The following is a 14,041-nucleotide window of genomic DNA, read 5'->3' on the forward strand; positions in this document are numbered from 1 at the left end:
AGTTTTTAGACATTAGGCCCAAAAATAGTCAATCTCTTTCCAAATGAAATGATATAGGCTCTAAGCATTTGTTCCATAGTCTTTAATTAATACATTTAAACACCTGTCTCCTCTTCTTTTTTTCTTCTCTTTTTTTTGTAAATCTTGTTTTTATTTTCTTTAAGGTTTGTGCTTTTTTCTAAGTGGCTTATGCTCTGACCATAAAGTACTTTGATCTGCATTTTATGAATGATGTTATACATTTTTTTTAATTATCATTATTATTGTCTCCTGATAACGGAAGCACTGTAAGTCTTCCACAAATGAACGATTGAAAATTAACTTTCACTGTCAGTGTCCAAGTAAGGGCACTTGGCATGCTTTTTTATTGCCCTTTTCCCTATCACATATTTGAGTAATTATCATAATTTTGAAAGCTTAAACCCTCAAAATTCATCCAACTGGACATTAGCTGGACAAGATGACGATAGCGCTGATTGGTTTTAGGTCTATCCAATTGCGCCCAGAGACATTTGAGAGACTGACTGTTGGAAATGGGCTGTGAATGAACCTTCCCCAGTTACAACTGAGGGTCTGGTGTCAACCAGGCTAACTGGACATCGCAGTTTAACAACAATTTTTGTGATATCAACTTCAAATTCAGAACACAACTTGTTTAGACATATGGCTTTGATTTTTTAGCAATTTAGTGTCCAAATTATTTAGTGAAATATACAGTAAATATATATATATATATATTTTGTATAAAAATATAAAACATTAAGTTCCGTACATTTGTTTTACAGTCAGTTTAAAGTTATATGACTTTTTTTGCTTTCATTTGATAGTATCTATAAATCTGAGTGCTTTAAATAGGCATAGGCCAGTGAAGAAAACTGGTCACGTTTCAACATTTAATTTGGAATAAGGAAAATAAACTAATGGAAATTTAACTAAAATGGGTTCAAAAGAATGAATATTAAAAAAGATACAATTTGAACAAAACACTTAATGAATAAAATAGAGAAAATGCAGTCCCCACTATTGAACTTAAATGTCCAACATAACGTAAGCTTAAGTTAAGTAAACTTAATATTTTCAGTCAAGCAGGAACACATACTTTAAGTTGAAACAACACATTATTTCTTATTCTAATGTAAAATTAAGCTGTGATAAACAATCACAGAAATCATTTTTAACATGCAATAATTTTTTTGTCTTTATGCTTTGCTTTTTCTAAGTGGTTTATGGTCTGACCTATAAGTATTTTGAGCTGCATTTTATGTGCGATTAAAATGTATTATTATCTCCTGATACCAGAAGCACTGTACGTGTTAAGTCTTAAGGCACGGCATTTTTATAATATTTTCATACATACTTTCATACTTCATACTTTCATAGCCTGGATTTAAAAGTATAATAGCCTAAAAAAAAAGATAGAAGAGTTAAAGAGCAACACAGTGCTTAATTAGAGAATGCAAATCTGTTTCTATTAAATATATCCATTATTAACATAATTCTAAAGAATGATAGACATGCTGCATATATGTGTTATTACATAATCACCTGTATTATTGGTCTCAGGATGTCCTGTAACAAGGTGCTGTCCTTTCTGAAGAGCCTGTCGAGGCGAAAGCCACTGGAGCCCGATGGGGAAGAGTCCAGCTTTAAGCGTTGCTTAAGCACACTCGACCTAGTGGCCCTTGGGGTGGGAAGTACACTCGGGGCCGGGGTCTATGTGCTTTCTGGAGAGGTGGCCAGAACAGTGTCTGGGCCCAGCATCATTGTGTCATTCTTCATTGCGGCAGTGGCGTCTGTGTTTGCGGGGTTGTGCTATGCAGAGTTTGGCGCCCGGGTTCCCAAGACCGGCTCTGCCTATCTGTACAGCTACGTCACCGTCGGAGAAGTGTGGGCCTTCATCACCGGCTGGAACTTGCTGCTGTCATACATCATAGGCAAGAACAATTAAACATTAAATAATTCATTGACTATGGATGTTCAAAATTCCGGGAATTATTGGTTGTCATAAAAAAAATGTTATTGATGTGTCCTTCCGCTTTGATAAGACGTCCTAAACATGTTTCCACTGGTACCTCGAAATACACAATGTTCTTCCGCAAGAAGCACGCCGTTACATAATGTAGCTTTAATGTATTTTGAGTATAATCACAATATTTATAGACATAATATTGCAGAATCAACCAAGGCTAAATTTCTCAAAAGAATCGTAAACACAAGTCCGTTGACATTTACATGGATATTAATCTGACAAGATTTATTTATTTACTTCATGGCTCACTAAATAGTTACAGTATATGACCTATAATCTTGCTTATCAAATGTCTGTAATGAATAAATGAATTGTTTGATCTGAATGACTTGATCTGAATAGCGTTGGATAAAAGCGTCTGCTAAATGACTAAATGTTTATGACAGGCACATCCAGTGTTGCCAGAGCTTGGAGTGGCACTTTCGATGACTTGATTGGAAATAAGATCGCCAGTTATTTGAGAGCCAATATACCAATGAATTTACCTGGCCTCGCTTCATATCCAGACTTCTTTGCTGCTGGCCTTATAATGGTTTTGGCAGGCAAGTAATATTTACAGTATATGTATTGTCAAAAGAGCTATGGTAAAACACAGTAATACAATTCAAAATGAGAATTAACATGAGTCAGATTTGTGTTATTTGTTGTCATTTCTCAGGTATCCTGGCATTTGGGGTGAAGGAGTCTGCCATTGTCAATAAGGTCTTCACAGCTGTAAATATGGTAGTTCTGGTTTTTGTCATCATTGCTGGGTTCATCAAGGGAGACCTTGCAAATTGGCAGATAACACAGGAGGACATTTTGAACTACACAATAACCGCGTATGTTGCTTTATGAAATTTTCAGAGCATTTGTGGTTATGGTAAAACTTAAACCTGCATGTTTTAGGGGCCGTTTTACTTTACACGACACCGTCTCCAACTAAACCATGTGATCCATGTGAACGAGGATCTTTTTGACAATAGAATCGTCTGTACGCAAAAAATACGAAGGAAAAACTTTTCCGCTTTTGGTACATCGTTGTCATGTAAACGTACCCTTAGATCTATGACTCTGCAAAACATTTTAATTGAAAAATTTAGAGCCTATTTGAAAATGCTTGCAAATGCAAAAAATGTTTGCTTGTTTTTAATTACCATATCTATCTGCTACATTGAAATCATTTTTTTAACAGTGCTTTTATTTTATTTTGTTTTTATTTTTAGAAATCTTTCAGTTTCAAATGCAACTTTATCCAGTTTTGGAGCTGGAGGATTCTTTCCCTTTGGTTTTGAGGGAACGTTTGCTGGAGCTGCTACCTGTTTCTACGCCTTTGTGGGATTTGACTGCATTGCAACCACAGGTACTTCATCAATAGTGCAATAGTCTGGTTCCTGCACGAATCAGAGAGTTGCAGGGAGCAAAAGAGCTCTGTCAAGTGCCGCAAATTACATAATTCCGTTTGTCTCGCTTTATATGCTCTCAAAATACTTAAATATTTGTATACCTATATGCATATTTTGCAATAAACTTATAGAATATAGAAATTATTTCTTTAGATAATCAACCACTTTAAATTAATAGTTTTATTTTTCTTCGTTTAGATTATGTTGCAATGGTTTATGGGATTGTAGTTCTTTCATTATTACTGTATCTTTTTGTCCAATTTTCAAATATGATTTTGCTTCAAATTAAAAGTTTGTAATGTTGTGGTTCTCCTCATAGTAGCTGGTTGATTTGGTTCATGCCTTAAAATGCTTTAAAAAAAAAAAAAAAACATTGGGAAAAATTTGTGAAACAAATGCTTCCGGAACCAACGCCGCTGAAAAAGCAGTAATACGCTCTATAGCGATATTCATAATTGATAAGAAACTGAATATATAAAATTCTGTTGTACTCACCCACATGCTCCAAAACCTGTTATTTATTTCTGTGGAACACAAACATAATATTTTTGAATAATCTTTTCAGTTTTTTGTAATTCCACAGTGTCTTCTGAATTTCATACTATAATGTGAGGAACAGACCAAAATTCAAGGCATTATTTACTGATAAGGTTCCTCTCCACACAAGCTTTATTGTGGATAGGCAGGAATGGCAATTTGTAGAATCCCTAGATGAAATTTTTGTATGAATAACTTATTATTGATATTTTGGTCTGTTCTTCACGCAAATCTTCAGAAATCTTGGAATATAGCATACAAATCACACATATATATAAGCAGCATAGCAGGAATCAATACAAGAAGGTCTAATTCACTAGTCTAAATGATTTTTGTACTTGTATTTTAAATCTCTGTCTCCTGTCATCTAGGTGAGGAGGTACGAAACCCTCAGAAGTCTATCCCTATAGGAATTGTGGCTTCTCTTCTCATCTGCTTCTTGGCTTATTTCGGCGTTTCGGCTGCACTCACCCTCATGATGCCCTACTACCAACTAAATGTTCAAAGTCCCTTACCCGCAGCCTTCACTTATGTGGGCTGGGATCCTGCAAAGTATGCTGTGGCTGTTGGATCTTTGTGTGCTCTCTCAACAAGGTAAAGCATCACATATGGTCTATAAAGCACTTACTAGACTCGTACTATTAGGACTATAAAACACAGCATTGCATGATTAGTAGAAGATACTACAGTAGATGCTCAAGGACTAAAAAGGAAAGTGTGTCCATTGGTTTGGTAAAATTAGCATAATAAAGTGAAATGTAGTATGGATAATGCAGGACTCTATGATTGTCAAACACAGTTGTCAAGGATAGATGTTGATGCTGGGGATGCACCGATCCGATACTCAGTATGAACACAGGTCCACAGGTATTAAAGGTGAACTATGCAGGGTTTTTTTTTAGCTTAATTTACCTTAACTGAACAGCTTCGGAGTCATTGGAATAGTTATATGACTTTTTTTTGTTGTTGAATGGTGGCCGTCTCGCTTCCCTCTGGTGCCTGTGAGCGGAAAAACCACCCTTGCAACTTTGGGCCGTCGACCTCAGGGGGTATTGCGTGATATCAGGTCTCGCGATGTAACGAATTGCTTTATGTCAAAAAAAAAATCTGTCATTATTGCGCTCCCTCACGCTGTTCGAACCCGAATGAAGAAGACGTTGTAAAGAATGTCCCGTCTGCTTTGATGTCGTTGATCTACTAGCCTCTGGTATCAGAGAGTCCCCAACGAGTTTTTACGACAGTGTTGTCAAATATCTATTCTGAAGCTGTAGGGGGAGCTCTATAGAGAAACCTGCGAGCAAAAAGCGAGAATACAGCGAAGAAATTCCCGAAAATGCATAGCTCTGCTTATAGCTTTAAATAATTAACTTCTGTTCTGATGTGTCCTGCATCAACTGGAAGTTAATAATTTAATACCTGTGTTGGATATCCAGGTTCATCAGGTTCTTTATATTTATTTAACAACTTAGTAATTAAGAAAAAATGTAGGACGAGACTTGATCATAGGGAATTGATTGGATGGAGGTGGTTTGCTATTGGTGGATCTCATGTGAGTGACAGGTTGCTCCGCCCTCACGCCAGTAAACACATCATCAGAGAAGAGATGTCACTGCGAGAGGGAGGGAAAGTTATTTGGATTTAAGATAACGAGGTCAATTAAAAAAATATAAATATGACAAGTTCATAAGAAATACTGCAATACTACATTTAAAAAAACAAAAACAAGAATAGTCTATTTTGATTTCATGATGACTTTATGTCCCTTTACAAAATCTTGATTTTCTTTGTTTTTAAGGTAAACTAGAATAGGTTTTTATAGCTGAATGTTAAAAAAAAAGTCTCTTCCCACAAGTTCCCTGTCTGTCAGTAACGCTCTGGGGAGCGTTTCAAAGACAAATATGGTCACAAGTTCCGTCGTTATCAATAGAGTTCAATGGAAATTGCGATCATAGTTGGCCAACGATGCTTTTGGGAAAAACCCCTGATTATTTTCCATGCACTTTTCCCAACAGTCTGCTGGGATCCATGTTTCCTATGCCCCGTGTGCTATTTGCTATGGCCAGAGATGGGCTGCTCTTCAAACCACTGAGTAAAATGAGTGACAGACAGAGCCCTGTCATCGCCACACTTGCTTCTGGAGTAATAGCAGGTAATTCTGATCGAGAACAAAGTAATGCACCATGATAATAACTAATCTAAGTGACATACCTTAGCCTCATTCCATAAACATATGTAGGGCCTTGTTGCTAAAAAGGCATGAAGGGCTGTCCCAAAGCTCACTGAAGTTGAATACTTAGAACAACAATTTTTTTTTATTTTGTTTACTATATTACATGTACATTTGGTTGTCTTGAAATTCTAAGAGTGAACTATTTGTGATTTTAGCAATAATGGCCCTGGTGTTTGACCTGAAGGCTCTAGTAGACATGATGTCTATTGGAACGCTCTTTGCCTACACCCTCGTCGCCATCTGCATCTTAATTCTTCGGTAAGATACAGATAAAGACACATATCATAGAAATAATAATCTATTTACAATTGTTTCCCCCCCCTGAAGTGCCCATACAGGTTTTATAAAGCACGCAGAAAATACATTCACACTGAAATATATAATGCCACCATAACCCTGTAAATCCTGACTTATGAAATATAGTAGCCAGAAATGTTTTTTTTTTAAAGGTTATTGAAACTTTAGACAAAAAGTATTACTCTATAAAGTTCAGTGACATTTTTATTTGTGCATGGTTGAAAGCAAATACTGATACTGACATAATGACATACAATAAATATGGAAAATCTAACTACATGGTTGCATAACAATTTATAATAGTGATATTAGGTGACATGTATTAGGGTATCGGTGTACAGGTAGCAGGAGTTTAGATTAGATTAGATTTACATTAGCTTCAACTTTGTTGTCATTGTGCAGATTACAATTATAGAGACAATGACAGGCAGTTAGCGTCCAATCAAAAGTGCAAAAATACGCTAATATTACACAGTAGCGATTACGTTAAGCGGACCAGAATAAAATACAATATTCAGAATTAAACAGAGTAGCTGACTTAATGTTTAGCAGACAGAGTGTTTAGCCTATGTCAGAATGTTTATTTTTAAACCACAACCACACAATGCAAAAGCATGCTTCTTTTACCGATATATTTACCGATATATTTTGCATTTCTAATACAAACAACATCAAATTTGGCACTGCACTTACTCGTACCCGTAGCAAGACACCTGTCAAGTTTGAAATCCATCGGACTAATGGTTCGAGAGATATGTGAATAACAGACAGACAGACAGACAGACAGATGTTCTTGTAATTTATAGATAGATAGATAGATAGATAGATAGATAGATAGATAGATAGATAGATAGATAGATAGATAGATAGATAGATAGATAGATAGATAGATATAAAGACTACTTGCAAAAAATGCATAAATATCTGTTGTCACTCTATATTTTTTGCCAATAATATGTCTTAAGTAAGATTATATTAAATGTTTTTTTTATGATCAAAGCTACAGTTTTATTTTGGGGGGCAAAACATATAATCCAATGCGATACAATAATGATTGCGGGATAAACAAATATACATTCCTCAATAGCCTGAAGTATCATATTTTTAGTATCGTAGTATCATAAGTTGCTTTCGATGCTATTGACAAACCACATGGATTTTAAACTCATATTCATGTTGTATTGTGGACAAAAAAAGTTAATGACAAGCAAATAAAACAAATAGTCTTCCACAGTAATAATCAATAATTAGTATTTTCCTCAAAAACATTTCAGCATTGGTAGTACAGACAAAGTACTGGCAGTGCTCAGTAAACAATTGCGTAATATCCAGAGCGAACACAAATATTCAGACAGCAAAGTTTGATGTAAATTACTGGCAACAGTACAATAAAACTTGTGCAATAAAAGTATTTTTGTCCATGCAGGTACCAACCAGAGCAAGCTGAGATCAGTGAGAAATCACAAGTCCAGAAGTGGAATCCTTTTCGCCCCCCTAAATATGCTTCTGCTTCAAGTTCAAAAGCTGTGTCTCTGCTGACCGTACTTACCGGTGAGTTTCGGCTTTTATCTATTCATGCTTGAAAAGTATACAATTATGTTGACTAAGTGTAGCTAATACTTCCTTAAAATCCCCTGGGAGGGCCACTGTCCTGCAGAGTTTAGCTTCATCCCTGATAACAACTCACCTGCCTGAGTCTATCTAGTAATCCTGAAAACATTGATTGCCTTGTTCAGGTGTGTTTAATTAGGGTTGGAGCTAAACTCTGCAGGACAGTGGCCCTCCAGGACCGGAGTTGTCTCTCCCTGCTCTATAGTATTGCTCAACTTGTAAATATAATCATTCTGACATAAATGCACCATTAAGGCCCATTCACACCAAGGAGGATAACTATAACGATAAAGATATAGTTCTAAAAATCATTCTAAATATATAAAGAATAGCAGAGACCAGACCACAACTAACCAGAGTCAGAAGCATGCTAACCCTATAGGCGCATCCCATGTGGTATAGTCATATAGTCTACTCTCTAAACTAGGGCGGGGTATTGTTCAAAATCTTTCGATCCGATAGTATCGAGGCAATTCGGTCGGTACCTAAAAAGTATCGAACTCGGTACCCAGCCCTACTCTAAACCAAGACTCTTCTTCTATGCCCTACAGCAAGGGAAGTCCTTTACATTCCTCCCACCCTTGCAGGACAGGTGTAACGTAGGCCAGTAAGAGCTGTGCATCTAAACCTCACTCCCCTGGCCTCAAGAGGCGCGCTAGAGACTGTCGCTAGGCTACGGTCTTTAAAGTCCCTGTTAGAGCGCCCACCTCCCATGCCAGTGACCCTGGATCGAATCCCATTTGGAGCGGGTCAAGTAGAACCGGTTGTATTTGGTGCCGTGACCCGGATGGGAATGAGGTTTACAGGGGTGAGTGTAACGGACGTTGGTCAGTAAGAGCTGTGTGTGTAAACCTCACTCCCCTGATCTCAAGAGGTACACTAGTGTCTCCCTTCAGTTTTGCCACTCATCCAAGGAGGAGCATACATCCTTAACTTTTACTCAGGAAAGGGAGACAAAGGAGTAGGACATAATGCAGTTTACGTAATAATTTTCGTCACCCAAGCTCTAAACCCCATGGAAGCCAAAGGGGAGCTTAGGCCCAACTTAAAGACCCCAAAGTCTCTGTTGGAGGGCAGCCCATTCCCTGCTTTGAGTCAAGGCACTCTACATAAGACCCACTATACCTAGCGCTTTGTCTTTTTCATTTAGTACTAGACAATAGTACGCAACAGATGACAAGGTAGGATGCCCGCAGGCAAACTTTCTGTCTTTAAATTAACATTGTCGAACGAGGACTATAGTAGAGCACACATCCAAACAAAGGGGAGCATAGATCCCTACTTCAAAACCCAACAGTAGTTGGGGAGGGAGGTAAACAAAGTGGAGGCAATCTATACTGCCCTACATAACTCAGTTCAGCGGATGACGTGTAACTCAGGCACTGCCGTCTGCCAATGATTATATGTGTTTCTTTAAACATGCCTCAGACACCGGTCACACTGATGGCGTTCTCCATAGCGTCAATACCAAGATGCAGTGTCGAAGTTTCACCTCGAAAGGGAACTGCAGCGCGCACTTACAATAAACAGAACGATACTGTCCAAAAATGTGGACACTATTATAGTTTTAATTTTGGTTTTTTTATCCATTTTTATTATCATTATTAGGTGTTTTTCGTGTTTTTTATATTTATGTATATTGTTGGTTCTTTGTATATATGCATGTTGAAACACAAGCAACAAAAATTTCCCCATGGGGATAATAAAGTAATCAATCATTTTAGTTATATTTATACTTATCGTTCTTGGTGTGAACAGGTCTTTAATAGTTGTGGTTACTCAATGGGTATTTCAATGTTTCAATATTTTTTATTTACTTTTAATGTCCTTTTTAGTTGTGTTAGCGGTTATCCTGAGTGTGATCATCACAAAAGCTGTACCAGCTGGTCTGATTGAGGAGTGGTGGATGATTCTGATAATCACTTTGGTTTTGGTGGGTTTTGTCGTGATTACCATTATTATTTGGCGGCAGCCACAGAATAGGACCAAGGCTGTATTTATGGTAAGTTTTTACTGGGTGAAAAAGGCAACAACAACATTTACATTTTTAAGTAATGCATAAACAAAATGTGCCTAGATGTTGTTGCAGTGGTTCTCAACTGGTTTTGCTACGGAATCTAGATTTTACATTCGACAACTATACAGTTGTCATAACAATACAGTGCCAAATTGCTGCTTTGTCACAGTTAAAATTCTCCACATTCAATTATTTTAATTTCCTACCGTTTCGGAGGGAAATCTATAGCATGTTAATCTGCCAGTCGTGGGTTTTTCATGCGGAGATCTCGGAGTTTGCAATTTGCATTATGATGCATTTTAAAGTTAAAGGATTAGTTCACTTTCAAATAAAAATGTCCTGATTATTTACTCACCTCCATGTCATCCAAGATGTCCATGTCTTTCTTTCTTCAGGTTTTTGAGGAAAACATTCCAGGATTTTTCTCCATATAATGGACTTCAATGGCAACCAACTATTCAAATGTTCAAAGAAGGTTCAAATGTATGTCTCAATGCAGCTTAAAAGTCTAGACATGATCCCAGTCTAGGAATAAGGGTCTTATCCAGCGAAACAATCGGTAATTTTCACACACAAAAAAATTATTATATACTTTTTAACCACAAATGCCCATTGTGTACCATCTCTGAGATGCGCCACGCATTGCGTCATCACGTTGGAAAGGCCACGCGTCACGTCATCTATTTTAGTTATTTGTCTGTGTACTCCGGTTCAAAAAAAGGTAGGAAAGGGTGAAAAATTCCATCTCATTTTCTCCTCCAACATCTTTGTTTTAATTTATTATTTTTTCAATAAAACATTTTCGTGACTTTTCCAACGTGATAATGTAATGCGTGGCGCATCTCAGAGATGGTATAAAGACGGGCATTTCTGGTTAAAAAAAAATATATATATTTTTTTTTTAAATGACCGATCATTTCGCTAGATAAGACCCTTATTTTTCAACTGGGATTATGTGGAGACTTTTAAGCTGCATTTAGATGGACATCTTTGAACATTTGAATAGTTGGTTGCCATTGAAGTCCATTATATGGAGAAAAATCATGGAATGGTTTCCTCAAAAACCTTAATTTCTTTTCAACTGAAGAAAGAAAGACATGGACATCTTGGATGACATGGGGGTGAGTAAATTATCAGGAATTTTTTTTTGGAAAGTGAACTAATCCTTTAATGACCAAAAGTTTCATTAAATTTTTTTTACAATGCTGTTGCAGATGAAATATAATGTGGATAACATTCAAATATATATCTTTTCGTCAGGTTGATCATGCATTTCGTCATTACATGTCATTGAATTTCGTTCAGATTTGTGTGACAGTCAATCACTGAATGAGTGAGTGAATGAATGAGAAATGCCGTAAAATAAAATATAGCCTACCTGTCACACAATTGTCCGTGACTTCTCTTATAAAATAGCATTTTATTTCTGTGCAAACTCTAAAAATAGATCAATCCAATACTAATGTTACTAAGAGCAAACATGTTGAAGATTACCCAATGGGCTGTCGATTCATTAAATGATAAGCTATTTCCTCACAAAAGTGGTTTATTCAGCGTAGTGAAGCCTCTCCTCCATTGACATCCATTCCAAAAAAATTATAAAAAATTCGGCCTCTGTCTGGTCTCACCATGACAGATGAGTTTTTATCAGGGTTGCAATAAAAGGCCACTCAGGTGTACTTTTGATTGAAAAGTTATTATATTGAAGTCCACTAAATTGCAACTTCATTCTTATAAATGTGTAATCACAAATATACTCAAATACAAGACATAACCCTACATGTTTCAATAGAAATTACATTAAAGTATAATTTTATTTACCATAAATGCTTATCAGTACATTCAGCAGTACACTTTCAAAGACAACAGAACTATGAAATTACATATAAAGATGTCGTTAAGTCCTACTAAGTGGGTCAAAAGTTAATATAAATTTAAATAATAATTAATTTGCATTTAATTGCATTTAACATGCATTTAAGTGTCCAAAAACATTACATCCAGTACGCACTTATTTTGAAGTATATTATTTCTCTAATAAGTCTTTAATAAGTCTTTAGCACTCTCATTCAAAGGGCATTTTGACCAAAAACTAAAATACTCGGGTAGATCAACAAAAATAGCCTAGGTTCAATTTTGGCGAGTTACCCTTTACCAAAATAATTTTTTGCGGTCCACCTGTTGAGAACTACTGTTGTTAAGAACAGTTCTTTTTTGAATTAGTCCTCAGAAACATTTTCAAATGTTCCTGTAGGTTCCACTTCTGCCACTACTTCCAATTTTCAGTACATTGATCAATGTCTACTTAATGGTCCAGCTGGGAAGTGATACATGGATTCGCTATGCAGTGTGGATGGCAGTGGGTAAGACAACATACAGCCATACATACACTGTCAGTTAAAAGTTTGAACACAATTGTCTTATGCATAATATAATATATTGTACAATGTATAGTCCATATTTCTCTCTCTCTCTCTCTCTCTCTCTCTCTCTCTCTCTATATATATATATATATATATATATATATATACACACACACATACACTATATGTGTGTGTATGTACTGTATGCATGTTTACAAATCTCCTAAAACTGCAAATATAGTATAAATTGATGTGGATGTGTATACTTGCTGAAGTATAATTGTCTTTTCTAATGAAACATAGGCTTGCTCATCTACTTCTGTTATGGAATGCACTTCAGTGTACAGAGGAAACGAAATCAGTCTCCCAAACATCCCATCCTTGAGACAAAACTGGAGGACATGCAAATAAATGGATCCCAAACCAAGTTTTAAAGCCAACATTAGTCTCGTGCTTTGCACCTCGGACAGGGAAATTGTATATTAGATTTTTTCGTACTGAAATCTGAATTATATACGAGAATGAATTTGTATCACAAATTGTAAAACAAAATGTTGTACACATATGATGATTGAGACCGAGTACACTCTCTTTGTGATAAAAGTCTGAACCTACCGGTATATTATATATTCACATTAGTACCTTTGAGGGTACTGGCCCAGTGTCATAGTTATTATTACATTATATATTTATTGTTATTGTTACTAATCGTAAAGCCTACACTATAGATAACAGAAAATCTGGAAGCACTATGCATGAACCCATGACATTTCTCTTTCTTTGTCACCGCTGTTACGTTCAATGTTTGGCTTTTGAAGATCAATGCAAAAATGTACATAAATGCCATTAGCTAACAAACATCATTGCACCACACCACATTATTTATAGCTTATTGTTATTGTGCTTTGTAACGAGCAATTATATTTTCTCGTAAAAAAAAATATTACTATGACTTTTTTTCTGTGTTCTTCCAGTTGAACTATTGAGCTTGAAGTTGTGTAAGAGTAAACACAATGAAATACTGAAGAAATACTGTAAGAGAGATGTCTTCATGTGGCTCTGCTGTGGTTGTGACCTGCCCTATGTAACATAAAAACTTTTTCCAGGCCTCTGTTATGACTGGACTTTTTTTTCATCTGAGTGCACTACTAACCATTAAATGGCACATTGAATTAGTTTTTTTAAATAAACACTTTTCAAAATGCTATCCAATGTTAAAGGGATAGTTCACCCAAAAATGTATTTCTGTCATTAATTACTATACGAGATTGGAATGACAGGAGGGCGAGTAACTAATGACAGAATCATTTTTAGGTGAACTTTAATCTCAATGAGACTTTTTCCAGTAAAATAAAGGTAGGCTATATATATATAGGCTATATATTATAAATATTTATTTTTTATAATTTGATCAAACTTATTGCTAGAGACAATTCAGTAGTCCCTGAATTTGGATAGGAACATGTCCTTGCATGATGCACCTGAGTATCTATACTCAAACAAACTCATACTCCCTCAGTCCTCATTGATAATTGAAACGAGGAAGCATTATGCTGATGGGGTACTGAGAAG

General features: G+C 36.1%; 1 protein-coding gene across 1 annotated transcript; it reads left to right on the forward strand.

The window, feature by feature from the left end:
- Positions 1-1,564: 1,564 nt before the first annotated feature.
- LOC306995639 (cationic amino acid transporter 2-like) lies at positions 1,565-13,544 on the forward strand (the record flags this gene model as incomplete). Its single annotated transcript, XM_079607419.1, has 11 exons — positions 1,565-1,934; positions 2,416-2,571; positions 2,688-2,850; positions 3,235-3,371; positions 4,323-4,545; positions 5,964-6,100; positions 6,337-6,439; positions 7,905-8,029; positions 9,925-10,091; positions 12,361-12,469; positions 12,773-13,544. 11 exons carry the CDS (start codon positions 1,565-1,567, stop codon positions 12,901-12,903), a joined length of 1,821 nt encoding a protein of 606 aa, XP_079463545.1. The 3' UTR covers positions 12,904-13,544.
- Positions 13,545-14,041: the final 497 nt, after the last annotated feature.

The sequence above is a fragment of the Phoxinus phoxinus genome (assembly GCF_949152265.1).
Source record: "Phoxinus phoxinus genome assembly, chromosome: 3".
NCBI classification, from domain to species: Eukaryota; Metazoa; Chordata; class Actinopteri; order Cypriniformes; family Leuciscidae; genus Phoxinus; species Phoxinus phoxinus.